The sequence below is a fragment of the Apaloderma vittatum genome, unplaced genomic scaffold (genome assembly GCF_000703405.1).
Source record: "Apaloderma vittatum isolate BGI_N311 unplaced genomic scaffold, ASM70340v1 scaffold6432, whole genome shotgun sequence".
Lineage (NCBI taxonomy): Eukaryota > Metazoa > Chordata > Aves > Trogoniformes > Trogonidae > Apaloderma > Apaloderma vittatum.
Window position 1 is genome coordinate 10,368 of NW_009705152.1, and position 18,709 is coordinate 29,076.

Sequence of the window (18,709 nt, forward strand, 5' to 3'; positions counted from 1 at the left end):
GTGGCAGGTGAACAATATTAATGGTAAGTACATGTGTGTGCAGGTTCTGGGGACATGTTCACAAGAGCCAGCCTTAGCACAACCGACTTCTTGAGGACACTCCAGGATACCTCAACTGCGACCTGTGCTCTGCGTTGTCGCTGAAGGACTTTCCATCTCTCTCCCCTCCTCACCCTTCCATATATGCAGAAGCTGAGACAGATACATTTTCTTCATGAAAACTTCTTGGATTTCCCCTTTATTGCAATATGTGCTCCCGAACTCAGGCACTTTTAAAGTATTACACAGGAAAGCCAAGTTAACTGGAAGTCTAAAAGCGATTTTTGAGAGGAAAGAAACTGCTTCTCTGGAAAGCCGTATTAATGGAAAGCCAATCACACGTTTTCTCTAATGCCTCATTATTTAATCTGTGACATGATTACATCCTTCAGAGAGTAGCTGCTATCTTAGAATACGGGCATATTATGCACCAGAAAGTGTAACTTTGAAGGAAGGAGGTGTTTTGTTTGGTGAGGAGAAAACATGATTGTGCTTATTAAATTGCTTTGGCTTAACAATGGCAGGAGGTAGCCTTGTACGCAGCATCTCAGGAACAGTATTTATTAGCATGGCCAATAGGTTTCTTTGTGCTGAAGTGTCACGTGCTGCTCTTTCGCAAAGAATTAATTTACTAGCAAATTTACATTGGTAAATTAGTCAAGTTTTCAACTATAATCTTGAATTTCTTTCCCTTACATGATTTCTTTGCCTGATGGTACTGCACAGTACACTGGGGAAGGCGGCTGCAGAAGAAAACTGCTGCTGCTAAGTACTGGCGTGGATTTTATAATGTGACTCAACTTGCCAGTGTTGAAATGCTGTTCTCTCTCCCATTTTGTCACATCCAAACATACTATGAAAACCATTTGCAGAGTAGCTTCTGTTCAGCATTCTGACTACATAGCTTTGCTGTCAAGCCTCGGGATGTGAGCTGATTGCTTGCAAAGGGCAGGAAAGTAATGTTTAAAGCATTTTAAGCAGTGCTGGGAGGTAGTGAATTATCAGTTGTAGTTTCTTACCCTTTTGCTGAGAAATCAGATGCTGATCACTGCCAGAGGGAGGGTGGAGGGACCCTAGGTGAATACTCTGACCTGGTACTGCAAATCCCGTGCTCCTGCTTTTACATGGAAAGGTATAATTTTCAATGTGGTCCTTCCGTGATTCATAGTTTCTGAATCTTAATACAGGCGGTTCTGGCAATGGCCCTCATGAGACTGCTCATTGTCTCAGCTGTTTGCTTTGCACTTACTATCAGTGCAGCTATTTCGCATTAAACTTGGGTCACAGGAGCTGCTGTGTGAGAGCAAACCATGATTAAAACTGGAGAATTCAGACTAGGTTTCCAACAATAGCAGCGTGGCAGAAGATTTGTGCTTAGTTTGGGACTTCCAAGAGTTGCAGGTGTTGCTTTTTGAGTTAAAGGCCCTTAAATGGAAACTCTTTCTTTCCCGTAACAGAAGACTGGCAGAATACATTACCCATTTCTTCTGCTGTTCCTTATGCTGAGCTGGTGACAAGCCACCAATGAGTCTGATTTGTTGTATCAGAAAGAGGTTGCTTGGTTCCTCACGAGCACTGAACTGGACTTTGCATTTAGGTAGCAGTTTTCAGATGTATGTACTTCTTGTTTCCATGCAATTTCCAAATATGTTGCATGAATACTCTTTGACCTTGAGTCGAACAGATTAAAAGTTACGTTGCATGAAAGATGATGGTTTCTAGGTTTGGAACTGTTATGTAGGTAAATATTTTAATGGTTTTTGACATTATTTCGTTGTTGTCAAAGTGCCCAGCTGAAGTTACTCAACAGAGAAATAGAAAACTAATGATATACAACAGATTATGGACTGACACATAAAGGGGCAGTCTTCCAAGAAAGAGTGGAAGCTTTGGAATTCTTTTCCTTTTATATTTTTGGAGAGTACTAAAACTCAGGTTGTATTTTGGAGCAGGTTTTTTTTTTTCCCCTATTCCAGCTTTAAAGCAATTTACTTACACTTAGAGAAATTTGAATTCAAAGGAGACAAATGTGGTTTGGTGCTGTCACGGTTCTACTTTGTAAAATTGCATGTCAAGAGGTAAATAACATATAGATAGGTTTTACAAGCCTGACTGTTTTTGACTAGGATTATACAAAAGGCTGTAATGGGAGCGATGAGGGCCTAGCTACACCAAGCAGCTGCTTGGGAAATGGAGGTTTTAAAACTTGTGTTTCTTAGTTCATTTAAAAAGTATAAATATCTTGTGTTTTATTTTAACTACAGGTTGCCTTTACTTGGTGGATACGTTATCAGGAGATCCAGAGGTTCTGCAAGCAGATGCTGAAACATACTATGAAAAACTCTTGAAGAAATCATCGTTGATGCCTGATATTTTTTTGATCCCTGGAGGAGAGGAGGTAATCATAGAATCATAGAATGGCCTAGGCTGGAAGGGACCTTAGAGATCATTTAATCCAACCTCCCTGTCATGGGCAGGGACGCCTCTCAATTAGAATAGGCTGACGTTTTCCATACTGGAAGTTAGATACTTGCAAACTAGTGTGTTGGTTGTGCTCATAGTCTGTGAACAGGGGTAAACTGGTGTGACTGGATTAAAAATCTCTTAAAATCAGCAAATTCTGCATTATTGCAAATAGTTTGCATGCTGCAAATGAGAGATAAGCTTGAACTGCAAATCTGAAACCTTCTGAGTGTGGATGAGGGTTTGAATACTCAGCAGAGCATTGCATCTCAACCTGCTTACTTATAGGACTGAATCAAAAGTAAATTTGATAGACATTGATACTGTGGCACACCTCTGTATTCTGCCTCTACTGTGCAGTTTATAAAGGTGGTGTTGTATAGTCTTTTTGTTAACATCCAATACTTACATTGATAATTTTGAATATGAGTTCTCCCAATGGAATTCCAATTAGATATGATTGATACATAGAATACATCCTGTAGGTGCCATTGCTTTAAGGTCCATTCCAGAGCCACCTGTGGGGGCTGCATTAAAAATTCTGACCGGTCAATGTATGAAACCTTCCTTTCTGGGCATTTTCTAGGTCAGAAGGGATGCGCTGGTCTAGCTGTTACTGTACTGTCAAACCAGTAAGTGAATTAGTTGAAATAGTTGTTTGGAATATGGTGGCTTTTCTACAATTTAGGAAAATTATATGCAGTAGTTTCCAGAAAACCGCTGTTTGAGGTGAGTAGCTTCATCTTGGAGCTGTGAATGTGACTAGCTTTAAATACTCTTTCAATGCCCTCTAGTGGACCATGCAGGGTTAAATACAAACCTGAAAAATGCAAAGATGCCCCCAATTTAGAGCTTCTGTGCCTTTATCTCAGGCTTTCATGCCTGCTTGCACTTTGAGAGGCTCACTTGCTCTTCCATTAGAAGGGAAGGTAAGTTAAAAACCCAGGCGGTGCTGTGTGCGTTCCTAGCCACAGCGAGATCAGTTAAAGGTGGAAATCTGGCTTTTGATTCAGAACTGTCTTGATTTTGTGGCTTGTCATCAGACCTTAAATCACATGACTCCTTTGAGTCTCATAGCAACACATTTCTCTTTGCATTTGTTTAATTCAGGTCTAATCTAATCTGCAGTCAGACAGCTAGTCAAGGGCATAAGTAATGGTGATGTTTTTGCTGTATTGTGGGATTTTTTTTTTTTCCTTATACTCTAAAAAATAGTTCAAATGTCAATGTTTTGTAATTATAAATTAATACAGTAAAGCTCCCATCCCCAGTGAACATCTCAGCTAACAATCTCTGTTACATACCTACAACCTGGAGGGTGAGGATTTTGGTGTTTGAATAATGGCTGCAATTGCCAAGCTTTTTCGTCTCAGTACATTGGAATTAAAGCAGGTTTCAAGTGGCAGGATCGGCAACCACGAATAATTATTTAGCAAGTGTTAAGTGGCTGTCAGCCCACTCGCTCGGGTCACCGCACTTCTTTTTGGTATGGCATGGTCTTTGGTCAAGCATGCAGGACACAAATAGCAAGGATTATTGCAAGTCAGGATGAAAGCACATTGGCAGCCTTGATACGCAGAAACCTCTGCGTGGCTCATGCCGATGTTGTTAGCGCTGTGAAAGTGCACGTTACCTTATAAAACAAAATAACAGGCATAGCAGCATTGGAAATAGTAGTGGCCTTTTCATTATAGTAGTGCTCCCGTGTTCCGTAGTGACATCGATGCTGTTTTATCTGAAGCATGCAAAGAACGACTGAATCCCCAGAACACATCTGAGATTTCGGGAAGCTCATGAATACAGATTTCAGGCAGTTTGCAGTTCCTTTTTCCTGGAGTCCAGTGTTTGCACAGATGATCCCAGGATTCTGGCGCTCCTATAGTGAACACTGGTTTCAACTTTAAGTTGTTATCTTGAATAATCCATATTCATCCTACTCCTTCCATGCACCAAGAAATATTAAATGTATCACATGACTGATTTGAGTTTCAGAGCAAACTGACGAACGGGTGCAATTAGAGAGAGAGGCACACCCACACATACACAATGGACCAGATTTTTCAAAGTACAGTACATACTGTGCTAAATTATGCACGCTCTTTGCCTGTACCTAAACTTACATGAGAGCGTTTGCAATATTCATATGGAAATCGTCATCTCTATGCATGCAGAGCTGTTTGAGCACAGTAATTTTCTGTTTGTGTCACGTCATTTAGAAGTTTAGTCTAAGACTGAGAGCTTGAGAGCTGCATTTTGATTTTAGCTTTGCCTCCAACATAACCACTTTGTGCCAATTATCTGCCCTCCCTGTGCCTCGCAGATAAACTGCCCAGGCACTGCCCTAATGCTTTGATACTCCCTGTACCCTGAAGCTTAATTCATTGTTTGCAAAACACCGCAAGTACTCAGCTGGACGATGCTGTAAGAAGTGCAAGTTGTATTTGTTTTTATTTGAAGTGTCTGGTCTTTCATAACACCATTTGTCTGCTTGTAACAATGTTCAAAGCCAGGTTATGTACTAATCATAGTAAGTTGACATTAAGGTCTTCACTAACTTTGGTAGCTTGATTTCTTTTAAATTAATGTTACTCAAATATTAGAATATTATGTAGGTTTCAGTATCTTGAAGTTCAGCATTGAGAGGATATTATACTAAGCTTATACCATGCTTGTTAGTGAAATATATCATAAGTGCATCTAGTGCATGAAATACTTCTTGTGCGCTTTGCAGTACAAACAGCTACAGGGCTTGTTTGTTTTTTAGGTTAAACTTGAAGATTCCTGTGTGTCTTTTGTCCCTCTCTACCGAAATAATCCTGCTTGCAAAATGTTGCTGTTAACTGACCCAAAGGATAAAGAGACAGGTTAGAATCGGTCAAAATATTTTGAAATTTGCGTACTTGTACTTTCTTTACTTTGGAGATGGTCTACTTGTGTATGTGTTTAAATATTTTGGGTTTTGTTTTGAATATGAAGTGGATTCAGTTTACCTGTCGGTGAGCTGCTGGAGAGAAGAGAGAAATGACAATTGAGACTTTTGAATTCTATGCAGAGCTAAGCTGGTGGCTGAAAAAAAATCACCTTGGGTAGATCTGTTATTCTTTCTGAGTTTGTTCAATGGGATAATATTTTTCTCATTCAGGATGATGTGAAATCAGGATGAATTCTGAAATCCTTAAACAAGAGCAAATATATTTGTGAAACTGTGTTGGATAGTACTGATTCTTATTCATATTATTTTACTTCATGATATCCTCTTCAGTCCTAGGTTGCAGAAGTCCTAGATTTTGCCTCCTGTTTCAAGTACTGGTGCGTGAGGGGTAAATTTGGAATGAGACCATTCTCAGGAATTGAGTAAAGTCCATTTTATTTGGCAGTTCTCCCAAGATATTCTTTAAGCTCCACCAGCTTTGCCTTACTTACTGCTGGTAATGCCGGTGTTTTCCTATTGCAGCCGTGTGTCAGCCTGACAGGGACAACTACAAGTGTGTTACAGGTGGTAGAAGTCAGGACGTGCTTACTGGTGTTTCTGTTTCATGAGTCCCTGTTTAGAGTATCAACAGGTATTAAGATTTGATCAATAATTGTATCTAGGTTTTATCGTCCTGCTGTCAGACTCATCGTATCTTCAGACACAGCTTGATTTCTTCTTACTTGCTGGGTGAGGCAAGTGTCTTTGACTACGGAGAGCGAAAAAATGCAAATGTAAAATAAGTAACAGCTCTCGATACCACTGTCATTAACAGGAAACTTGACTCCAAGTTGTGCAGTCCCAAAAGCCAGGTTGTCACCCACCTAGATATAATGAGGAATGTTGTGAAACTGCTGAGTGGTAGGCTCTAGACTTTTTGGAACATCTACAACAAAGACATGAACCTGTGCATTGACCCATTGTGTCACTTAGGGAACACAGAACACACGAAACCTCTTAAACTTTCAGCTTCCAAATGTGGCAGCAAACTAATGACATCTGCCATTAAAAACATACTTTTTTTTTTTTAGTATAAAGGATAAACTATAAATTATGCCTGAAAGGCTTTAATAGATAGTATTCTTGCTAATACAACAAAGGCAAGGCAAAGAAGTTTAGCACTCCATGTTCAGCTCTAAAGTGTGGCAGGCAACAATCTCGCACTCCTAGAACAGGTGCTATTGGTGTAACTAAGCATTCATTGTTCCGTCTAAACCTTGTAACTGGGAAATTTCTTCATAAGAACAAAAACCAGATTAAAATCATCTGTGGTTAGAGGCGAGCTCCGCAGGTCTCCAGCTCCTTTTACATATGATTTCAGTTGGATGTTTGCTGATGGTGATTCATATAGTTGAAGGTAGGAGACCTTTCCAAGTTCCAAGTGTAGTCAAAAAGACTTTCTGGTCCCTCTAAAACTATTAATAAAGAATTACTTTTCTGACATTAATTTATATACTCCATTAACATTTTTTTCTGAAAGAGAGGTAGGCCCTGGTGTGATAAAGAAGCATCTACACCAAAGGCCAGCCGTCCTTGCAGAGTGCAGCTGTGCATACCTACTGACTCACGCTCAAAGGAATGTCGTTGAAAACAGCATTAAGATGGTTTAGGCTGCACGAGAGGAATGGTGATCTGTAAACAGCTACGACGCAAAAAAGAAAGACATTAAATAAACGCAGGGGAAAGCAATGCATTTAGCACAAATCTTCTGTTAAACCATCTAATAGTATTAGGAACAACAAGTATTAATGAGATAAATGTACACAAGGACAAAATAATTTCCCACAGGAACAAGTCAAACAAGTCGGCGTTGGAGCCTAAATTATATGATAGCTATCTACATTAAAAGCTTAAACCTAGCAGAATAAATACCTTATTACATTATAAACAACAGACTGACTGACTGCTGTGACCCTCTTGCAAAACTTTAGCTTGAGTCATCAGTCCCTAGTCACAGAAACAGTCTCACAGACATCAGTAAGTCTGGTTATTTAAGTAAAGCCTACATCATCTGGCTTTTAGTATTTCCTTTTAAAAGTATGTTTTAAAGGATTTTACTGGAGGTTCTTTGTTTCTGGATTTTATATGCAATAAACATATGGCCAGCCTTCCCACACACATCAAATTTGATGGTGTGACTTTTTCCTTTAGTTGAATTTTAATAAATTTTCATTAGTTCTCTGAGGTCTGCAGAGGTGTGTTTATGTGTGTGTGCTACCTGTGCATATGGGTATGCACATTTGAAACATTTTATCCAAATATTCTTCTAACAGTTCAATAGATTTGTTCTCACCAGTGAACTGATCAAATTGTTTCAAAACCGATTCGTTCAGAGAGAAGCAATATTTAACTCAGTTAATAAACATGGGCAGAAACACAAAACACTAAACAGGTTGCATCATCTTTTTTCCTCCCTTGAGCTTTTAACTTTTTCTTGTGAACTCAAATTTCATACAGATGGGAAAGACAAACGATCTTGCTGCAGGTGAGCTCTTCTCTTTCTTATGTGCTGTCCGGTTCATCTGCATTTTATTTCTACTTCACCCCAGGAGTGCTCCTAGAAGCAAATTTCCTGATTGTCCCCACGTGCTGTTCCTCAGTACATATCAAGGAGCAGTCTTGGAGTGTGTGAGCTGGATTCTTTCTGGCTGACATAAAATTAGAGGATGCACTCCAGGAGCACTCTGCTGTGCCTCAGCCTCTAATAGGCTTTTAGTTTTTCAGCACCAGGCTAGAATGCGTGAACATCAGGTTCTCTGCGCCAAATGTTTTGCTCTGTGAATTCAGTTTTGTTAACGTTAGTCTTACTAACGCAAACATGGTCCACTTGTTTTTCCTCTTGCAATTCATTTGGACATTTCTCAAGTCCAGTGGGGGAAGGCAGCCAAGGGTGACCCGGGATACGCTGGGATAGAGGTGCTTTACTGGAGGCATTGGAAACAGTGGAAGATGTGGCTAGTACGCGTGTATGGCACGGTTAGCTGCGTATTTCTCACGTCCTGGTGTGGCTAGCGAAGCAGCAAGAAACATTAGAATCCTCATTGCTTGGTTCTGCCACAGCTCACGTGATGTTCGGCGACGTTGCGGTACTGCTCCTGCGAGCTACACCTTCCTCTGCTCCAGAGGGGGAGCGGGGACTGCGACTCCCTGGCTAGAGCCTCCTCAGTTCAGTTTTCTTCTCTAGCTCTGTCCCTGACAGAGCTTCAGCTTCGCTCTAGCATCTCCACCTTTGCTCCTGGTGGCTCCCCAACATCTCTCACCCCCTAAACTGAATCCGTATAGAACCTTGACAGTTGCTGGAGTTGCCCACACACCTGGGCAGTACCTCAGTCTCAGGGACAAAGCTGGATGCCTTGTGTTCATGTGTGATGGCATTTCCTCTTTCAGCTTCATTTGTGTTTATATCTGTAATGGGTAAGTGTTGCATAGATAGAATGATTTTTATAATACTTACAAAGTTATATCCACTGTAATAATTTTCCCACAGTTCCCAAAGACAATATTGTCAATCTGGTAATTTATTTTTGAAATTCTAATTATTTAGACTTTGGAAAAATACTGAGTTGAGCAGCCTAGCTGTAAGTTTGCATGTAAAGAACTTTAAAGTTTGATAGTATTTAATTCTTGAACATGGGCTAAAGGGGAGTTGATTCCCCCATTTACACTGAGATTTATTTCTCATCATCTTCATTAGATGGGTTGTCCAGAAGTGATGCATAGCTTGTGGTCTGTAAATGACTTGCATATTTCAAAGAGAAAATGGATATGGTAGCTTTTTCATAGGACTTGGTCTTGGTTGGGAGCTTTTATAATTTATTTTTGACGGGCTGAGTGTTCTGTTCTGTTAGTATATCTGTACAGATATTTTTATGAGAATGTAAATTGTGTTGTAAGGGCTTACAGAGCATAGCATGGGTGATTAACATCTTTATAACACTAAATAAACATACCCTATTGCAGCATTCTCTGCATGGTGTATATAATAATTTACAATAACTGTTAGATGCCATGGAACATTTATCACAAGACATTTGCAACAAATCACTCGAATTGTAGGAGAACATGTAATTGATTGCAGGAAAGGTATCTGTCTTAGACACTTGAATGGCTGCCGTTACTGCGGCATCTGCATTCCTCCCAAGCTTTAACATATTTGTTTTGATAAGACTCTAAAGAGAGAGAGAAAAATGCTCTTATTCATTTTAAAAGATGAGGAACTGTGTTCTGCAGCTATTCAGGGTATGTCAGCGCTGCAGAACACAGTTGAATGTGGGATCTCTGAGCCTGCCCCCTTATCAGAGCAGACCTGGGTTCTGTTGTGTGGAACTACTTGTTGGGGTAACTTACCATTCTCCTTCCAAGGTAGAAACCTGGCAAAAGAAGCCTCTGTAAGTGTGCCATCAATCTGAAATACTGCCAAAATTAAGGTAAACATACTTTTATCTAAAGCAAAGAACTGCTATATTCTGTATTTATTAAACAAACTCAGATGACATTTCTCATATACAACATTGCCTTTAGTTTGTGACCGAGGGATGTGTTTCAGCAGTTCAGATGAAGGCTGGGGAAACCTGGGTGTTGCTTCGATTTGTCTGCTTTACTCTCCGTGTAGAGTCCCGATGTGCACATTTCATTCAGACAGGACAAATATAATCCTGACCTGGGCTGGGAAGGGATCCATGTTTGCCCAGCAAAAGGAGACGTTTCATAATTGCAGTTGCATTATGCTTTATGCCTAACTCGGTGTTTTTTGGTGCTGGATTCCAAACACCCGCAGCAGTGTGGAATCCTGCACTTCACAGGCTCTCGGTTCCTTGCAACACTCTGAATATGTTTTGTCTGGCTGCAAGTGATCAAAGTACTGAGGTTTAGCAAGCTGGTGCTTATAGGGCACCCAACAGAGCGTGTTTATACTCCAGTAATGGGGAGCTGCCATTTACTGGACTTTATCCATTTCATGGAGTCTTGCGATTGCAAGATCAAGCACATCAAGTCTTGCAATTGCAAGATCGCTGTAACCGTACACCTGGTGATTCACAGGGTTCAGGTGGTGTGTGTAACTTACTGTTGGCAATAACCTCCTCTCTTAGGATCAGGTGAATGTGACCAAATGTTTTGAAAAGAAAAACAGGTCTGGGAGAGGAGAGTGAAGGAACATGTGGTCTCACAAAACACATTTGCATTTGAAGTAGTGTTCCTCAAACTTGATTATGGAATGAAAACGAGAATATGGGGAAGCATGGATGGATTTAACTGCAGACCAGATGTTGGCTTGAAAAAATATAACAAAAAGCGAAGTACATATGTTTGTGTGAAATCTGGAATCAAGAAAGGCATCCATATAGATAAGGTTGCTCAAGTAATGTGATGTGACAGTTGCTATGTCAACTAGTGTTCCCTTCCACACATTTAAATTATTGAATAGCACAGTAAACGTTCTATAAAAGTAGCTCCTTAGAACATGATTATGTATCTTCCTATTTTCCGCAAAGATTTTTAAAACTTTTCTGAGCTTTACTATGTGTGAGCTATGTGCCAAACCTCTGTGCAGCTCCCGTTGTGTCCCCTTGGTCTGACTCAGCTCCCTTTGTAGCTGCATGTTTCATGGATCTGTAATGGAGCAGTAGCTGCTTGCGTTTGAAAGCAGAGCGGAGGGATTGAGGGAACAGGCTGAATCCATCACAGAAGGATGAAACTCCCATGCAAGTGAGTGCATAATATTTAATGAATTGAGTCTGGTGCTAAAAACAGGCATCTGCCCTTGCGTGCAATACTTTCTTCAGTGTTAACCCGATACACAAAGCTTTTTGGCACATACTTTAATAATTTATTTGAAATAGAAGTTAGCTAAGCGGAATCTCCAGCCTTAAAGCCAGTTGGAGCTGAAGCAAGGAGGGAAACTGACTTGTGTGCATCAGTGACATTTGTATGACCTGAGGCTAAAACAGGTAAATGATGAATCCTGTTAAAGCTGTTTCACTTCCTCATGTTTGAATTTAACTCTAACTCAGAGGTGGTTTTCACCTTTCTTGTGTTTGTCTCTGGTTGAGTAGCTTAGAAAACAGGTAGATGGGGCACTTTCTTAGGGCTCAAGGGGTGTGAACACCATGCTATTCTTTGCACATAGTTCCTCTATTTTATCTTTTTGTCTGTAAATGGGCCTGCTGCCTGCCCTGTTGGGAGCTAGTAAAGCTATTGGTGTTCTTGAGCAATCCTGAAATTGTGGCCATCTACTTTCTTTAGGTGGCTGTCACCACTATATGGATAATAAAAGGTCTTTTTGCTGACATGTTTGCTGCATGGTGTGATGGTGGTCATAAATGATCAAATTTCTGTGTTTATTCTAAAACCCTTAAAATCTGTTCTCTGTCCTTTGAAGTGACCTTCTGTTTAAACCTTTCTTTCTGCATGGGGCTTGGGAGCAATTTCAGGGTCACTGTCTTTCTGTTATACATCTAATGGCAGGCAATGAATTGTGGAGATGAACATGTAGGAGCACGGTTTAATACTTGTTTCTGCATATGCGAAAAAATTCAGGAAGGATGGGAAGAAATGGGATGCAAGTGTTGCATTGCGCCCACACAAGGACTTGACTTTCAGGTGTAGGTTGGTCAGTTAAGTATATCTTACTTCTGTGTGCGTTTGTCTGTCCTTTGTTGGTAAAAACTTCTGTGCCTGCATTTGCACTTCGGTGAGTATCAGTCCATGCAGAGATTTAGGAGGCTGCACTCTACAGATACACAGAAGTTCAATCACATAGGCAGCTGAAAAGCTACTTGATAAAGCAGATACGAGAACTTTTCTGTTGGAGTTGCGTGGGTGAAAATATGAGCATGGGTGCATGTAAACAGGGGAAAATCTGAAAGAAACTTTACAAATGTAACATTTAGCTCGGTAGCTCTCTCTGTCCCAAATGCCACTCAAATTTCCCGTGCTACTGAACAGCTATTACGCAGGACGTGCTTCATTCCTGTGTCACACAGGTTGTCACAGCAAAGTCACATCAACTACTGAGAAGAATTTCCTTGATACCTCTTCTGGTACTGAAAATAGGGTATCGAGGAACATGGAGGGGAAATTGAAATACGGTTTTTTTTCTGCTGTCTCACAGCAGGTCAAACTGGAGTCAGCTGGTGGGAGAAGTAGATCTGAGGCAGCTCGTGGAAAGGTTCGGGACAAACTTTGTTATTTATCTGCAGGTAATGTGTCCCCCCATCTTTTTCTTTCGTAGTTTTGGCAGTTTATTTGAACCAGCGTTGGTGGCCTGTTGAAGATGTAGTGAGGACAGCTGATCCCTCCAGAGATGGGCTCATTTCGGTAAGGATACTATTTTAAATGATTGCCTTTAGCCTGGAACTTCCCGGCTGGAATAATCGTATGTAATTGTCTCTGGACTCCTCTAGCTCGTGCTTTACAACCTGTGGGATCTGGGCTGTGTGGCTCACCAAGGACTTTACATGTCTCCCATTGCACAGTGACGTGCACGTTAACCCTCTCGAAACGATTTTCTGCGTGCAGTTTGTGATCCATCCGTGGGATTTATTTTGTTTTGTTTTTAGCTTACCCTCCCTGCTGACTAAAGGAATAATCAGATCAACCAAAATTACTACATTAGCAATAATTTTTCATGCTAGTGTTGCTTGAGTGTCTGTCTCATGGGAGGTGTTGCTACCCTTTGGAACAGTGTCGTATCTAGCTAGTTATGATGGTTTTTGCATAATGTTTATATTGTGTTCATTTTATGAAATGATTGATATTTATTAGTCTCTAGACCTGTAATTCTTTCTTCAAATAAATTGTCTTAGTAGGATACAAATACTTTTTCATAATTTGAGAGATCTGGGCAGCCTGTAGTTTGTTTTTGAACTAAGAAGTCAGATGCCTACTGCACGTGAGCTTTGTATTGCCGTGAGACTATTAGGTCAGTTCTGTTGCCGACCCAACCCTCTGTGTCCAGCTTTGGGCTGTAATGATTCTGTTCCTTTATCACCTTTCCCTAATATCTGCCATATGTGGTGTTTAATTATTCACTGAATTAAGTAGGGTTTTTGTGGGTAACTGAACCAGAGGGATTTTGAGATACAAATCCTTGCTAGATAGAACTTACAGGAGAAATATAGGCTTTCAGGCTTTGAAGGATCTGCTATATCAACAAAGAATGAAAAAATATCTGAAAATAAAAAACTTGTTGTTTCTAGCTCATTGCTAGGGCGTACGTTGTCATTATTTGTGGAAATTCTCATTTTCAGCATTTGTATAAAGCTTGCTGCTACTGCTTTTTACCTTGATGACCACTATGATCTTGTTCCTTTATATTCCTCTATCTTCCTGTCTTGTTGGTTGTCTAGTAAGAAGCACAGCAGAAAAACTGGTTGTTCATGTTGCAACTAGATTATAAGTTGTTTGGGACAGACTGTATTTATTCTGTTTTGCATAGTGTCTACCTCAGTAAGGCCCTGCCCACTAAATTTCTTTAATGCTGTGACAAGGCCTGCAGTAGGGAAGACGTGACCAGGGTAACACAGTGAATCCTGCCTTTATTTCACTTTTGGGTAGCATTAGATCACCTTGATCTTGTCTCCCAATCTGTGGTTGGTTCCCTGTGACTACAATCAAGATACATCTTTTACTGCTGCTTTAGAATTCCTCTCTGTGACGACAGGAGATCTGTCAGACTTTATAAGTTGTTGCTAAATTATTCTCTGCTCTCTGTATAGAAGGTGGAACACTGGGGAAAAAACCATTTTTGTTACGCTGTCTGAACCAGTTCATGAGGTATTTTCCCCAAATTAAGTGTACGTGTTTCCTGACCTCCTCCTTCCCAGCCCTTTTAATTTTGAAACCTTTTATGAAATGGAGAATACTATTCTCTGCTTCATTTTTCTTCGCTCTGTTTTTGTTTGTTCTCTAAGGTCCAGACGTTTGGAGAAAGGATTGTCCTCTTTGTTCTGAACTGCATTATTTTTGGAATGCTGGAAGGGAGTTCAGCTAACGATGCATTCTTTCTACCTCACTCTGCCACTGAGTGTGCCAAGATACTCTGGAGAAATGGTGAGGCTGTTGGCTTTTACTCGGTCAAGATGAAAGGTAAGGTCATTGTAAAGAAATATTTCCATTGGTTCTTAATAGCTAGAAATGTAATCCTTTTGTCTATCTTTCAGTGTAAATAATCCTGGCTCTCATTTACATTTTTATATCAAATCTCTCTCAGAATGAATCTGGGAAACAAACCTTCCCAGAATTTGGAAGCCATCCATATTACTTTCATTTAAACATGATGGCTCCAAACTCTATTCTCAGTTACACTGAGTGATCTGAGATACTGGCTTCTTCCAATAAAATACGCTTTAATGCAGCCAAGTAGAAGGTCGTACATCTAGGAACAAAGGAAGCAGGCCCTGCCCGCAGAACGGAGGACTGCGTCCTACTGAAAAAAGGAGTACAGTTCACAGCGGAAAACCAGAGAAGTGGAAATATCCTCAGATGCGTAAGGAGCGGTGGCTGGGTTGTGTAGGGGAAGGTGTGTGCACTGGAGCAGTCCTGCAATGCTTTGTCTGGTTGTGGTGCTCCTAGGTTAAAGGATGATGATTAAATGCTTTCATCATTAATTGATTAACTAGCATGGAAAAGAAACCAAGTCTGTTTGATTCTTTAGCACCAGCGTAAGTTTTAATGAAGGTCTTTTGTTAAATAGAGAGTTTGTATTAATGCTACTAGCCAGTCTAGAGTGGAAGAGACTTCCTTAGAATAACTCCAGCTCTGCAGGCCAGTTCTCTGGGTAGGAGCTGGTTACCAGTCTAAGATTCATGGGTGTCATCTTGATACGAGAAGCTTAAATGTAGAGAAGTTGGTAACTGTATTGTTCAGGTCAGCCACCAGTAGCCATCTGTCCAAAAGGGGAGAGTAAGAAACAGCTTGAGAGCTGTACTGCTGTGGATTGCTTTGGACTCCGGAAGACAGTCTGAAGGTGTGTTCTCCAACAGAGTCTCAAAGGCCACCTGCAGGAAGAGACGTTCGGCTCTTCTGCTGCCTTGTGATACGCAAAACCCTTGTTCACATCGAAGTGTACTTTGTACACCGCTGTGCTGGTACAGTGCTACTGTACAATCCGTGATGAATCAAGTCGCAGCCTGTGATAGAGGAATCTTGTACGTATTTGTGAATGTGATGATGAACTGGTTTGTAACTGACAAACACTTCCATTCCCATAGTACATTTTCCTTTAAGTCCATAAATATTTCTGAGCAAAGCTGTTGCAAAGAAACACTTGTATGGGCTGTAATGATTCATGCTTCAGTAAAATAAATTTGCACAGTAGTCTGTTATGGGTGGAGTATTAGCCAAGTTGAAACCATTTCTGAGTAAGTTGAGAGTCACAGTTTGGTTTTAAACCAGGTCCACATAAAATACAAATTTTTCAAGTCCAGCTCTGTCAGCATCTGTCTTTTGTTGCCAGTGGTTTTCTTCTCTGGACAGCTATATTTGTTAGTTTTTGGGCTGTGCCACAAATTACTGCATTTTTTTTTTGCCAAAGCCTTTTCGGGAAGCTTGAAATTGATTGATTTTGCCCCTTTTTGCTATTTGCTGTATGCATTTAGAAAATTATTCTTCTTTCTGAAGTTCCATAATTTCAGTTTCATACCATCCATGCTCTGGCTTATCCCATGCTCTCTACTTTCTAGAAGACACATGGCTTTATTAGGCCCAAATCAGGCTAAGATAAATATCTTCTCCTTCAAGTTGTATTTCACATGATTGGTTTAGATTATTTTTTTTAAAGCTTATTTTTTTTCATAATGTTAGGGTTTTTTTTCCTTTTACTGTCCTTATCAGAACATTTTGTTAAGGCAGCTTTAAGTACAGGACTCTGCATTGTGCCAGATCTCCACTACAGCTTCTTTTCCAAGGAAGAAATTATTTTCCTCTGTGTCCACCATGTGATTCTGATGCCCTTTGTTTCCGTGCTCTGCGATTACCTGACCACTCTTTATAGTTGTGCTTTCTTCACTAGGTAACTGAAACTCTCATGCTGGTGTTGGATTCAACTGTTTTTCTCATCTGAGTTTTCCATTATCTACAGCATGACAAAATACAGACTTCAGTGGAGTCAAATAAGGCAGAACAGATCTGTGGAGCGTGGCTATTTCAAACCTAAGTCAGCTGGGTGAATCCTGGAAACGGTGACCGAGGAGGAGAGAGTCTGGTCTATCTTTGCGATGGATTTAGAGTGCTGTTATGCAAACTCCATTTTCAGTGGACTTCAGCGATTCCAATTAACTGTCTTGGCAATATTGTAAAGTCAGTTTCATTTGCTGATTCCTGGGTAGCCGGTACAAACTGAACTTGGTAATTCCGGTCCAGTTCCACGCATCCATCCATCTTAAGAATGTTCTTCACTGGATCTCATTTGATTGTCTAACTAAAGAGGGACAGAAGGTCTTGAGCGCCCGTCTTGCTCCGAGGCGCAGTAACTGCAAGTCAAGGTGTTGAAACAACTTGGCAACTCCTGACACCGGCCACCCTGCACCTGTTGTGTAGATAAACCAAAGACTCATTCTTCAAGGCTATCACTTTCTGTGAGCATTAGACACCTTTATTAAAGCAAAATTTATTCATGACTACATAGATCATCAACCCAGCGTCTCTGCTATGTGCCTATTCCCGTCCAACGACAGGCACGCAGCATTTACCTCTGGGTGTACTAAAGATTGATGAGACGTACTAAGCCACTAATGAGGCTGATAAGACACTGTGTCACGTGCCAAGATAAATGTCTCCAATTTTATCTATGTCAGCGGCTCCCATATTAGACAGCTGAGGAGTTAGACCTCACTGAATGTAGCTACTTAAAGGGACGATAGGAAATGACAGTTCCCTATTCCCGTACCTTTCTTTGCAGGCAGAAACCTGAAAAAGTCATATTTTGCAGAAAGCCTCCATATAGATACTCTGGTTTCAAGATCTGCTTTATGTTCTTTTAAGTATTTCTTTCAGACTTTGCTCTTGGCGTGCTCTAAATCCATGTGAAAACCTCAAAAAGAATGTGTTTTGTGTAGGGATGTAGGATTAATGATCACATTACTGACACTGTTTTTTGTGCAATGACACCGGGTAATTCCCTGAAAGTTTTTCTTTTTTATTTACTGAGGACCAGAAATTACTGAAAAAGGACTTTTACCACCTTCACATAAATGTCAGGAGAATGTAGAAGATTCACAATACAAATAAATCAGTAGGGAAGTTGGAGGATGCTCTGAGCCAGGAGTGTCGAAGTCCCTTTAAGAATAAAACAGAACAAACACTCTTTTTTATATACAGCTTTCCCCCCTCCTCCCCCCCACTGTTACATATTACTGTCTGTATAACAGATAGGAGCTGCCAGTTGTGGACCAAGTTGGGAGCAGTACAAAAAGCAAAGAAGTCAGATTGCCAAAGCTTGTCCCTTCCCAAGGTCGCTGTGTCGCGTTTGTCAAATCTCGGCAGCAAAAGTGTAGAGGAAGATCGTGTTCTCTGTGATGCGAGTCAAAGTAGCCTTAACAAAATTGGGTCCTCTGAGAGGGCTGTAAAACATGCAGTTAAAACAGGAGTAAATGCATTGTTAGCTTCTCGTTCATTTTTTAGAGATGCTCCACAAATTGCAGTTTGGGAACAGCTGAATGCAAAAATCTCGAAGCTGATATCAAGTAGGCAGCAAAGCAGCCCTGGCCCAGTCTCTGTGTTTTTGCCTTAGAGCTGGTCCTTGGAAGTTGCAATCCAAGCTAAAATCCATTTCACACCTTTCTTTCTTCATACAAACCTTCATACATTTCTGTTTAATACTTTGGTGGCCCGGGTGGTATTCTCTAGAAACAGGTTTTTATTTTTCACTGATTACATATATTTCTTTTTCAAAAAAAACCAACTCTAAATCGGAATTTAAGTTAACCTGACAGACAATTAGCTGAAATCTTGCTGGATAATTGCTTTTTGTCTCTCTCTGTTTTCTAGCAATAATATTTTTAATGTGCATTTCTGAGGCAGACTGAAGGTTCTGGCTGTAATAAAAATTAAATGACTACATACCAGTCAAGACATGAATTAATTTAATTTTATTGAAGCCAGAACCTTTGTTCCCCTTCTCATATACAAACTCACACAATGGGTTGACCTTGGGTTCTATTCAGCAGAAATATTCCCCACCCTTTACACAAGCACTCAGCCTGCTTCAGGCCTGTCCAAACATGTGTGTGCCAAGCC

At 40.5% G+C, this 18,709-nt stretch overlaps 1 protein-coding gene across 1 annotated transcript in view; it reads left to right on the forward strand.

Moving 5' to 3' along the window:
• Nucleotides 1-2,303: 2,303 nt before the first annotated feature.
• Nucleotides 2,304-18,709, forward strand: part of FAM169B (family with sequence similarity 169, member B) — a gene marked incomplete at both ends in the record, with an annotated part of 21,175 nt that continues 4,769 nt past the window's right edge. Inside the window, 4 exons of the mRNA XM_009865281.1 lie at nucleotides 2,304-2,437; nucleotides 5,267-5,366; nucleotides 12,705-12,790; nucleotides 14,386-14,560. Of these exons, the coding sequence (XP_009863583.1) occupies nucleotides 2,304-2,437; nucleotides 5,267-5,366; nucleotides 12,705-12,790; nucleotides 14,386-14,560 (495 nt within the window). The remainder of the gene's footprint in view (nucleotides 2,438-5,266; nucleotides 5,367-12,704; nucleotides 12,791-14,385; nucleotides 14,561-18,709) is intronic.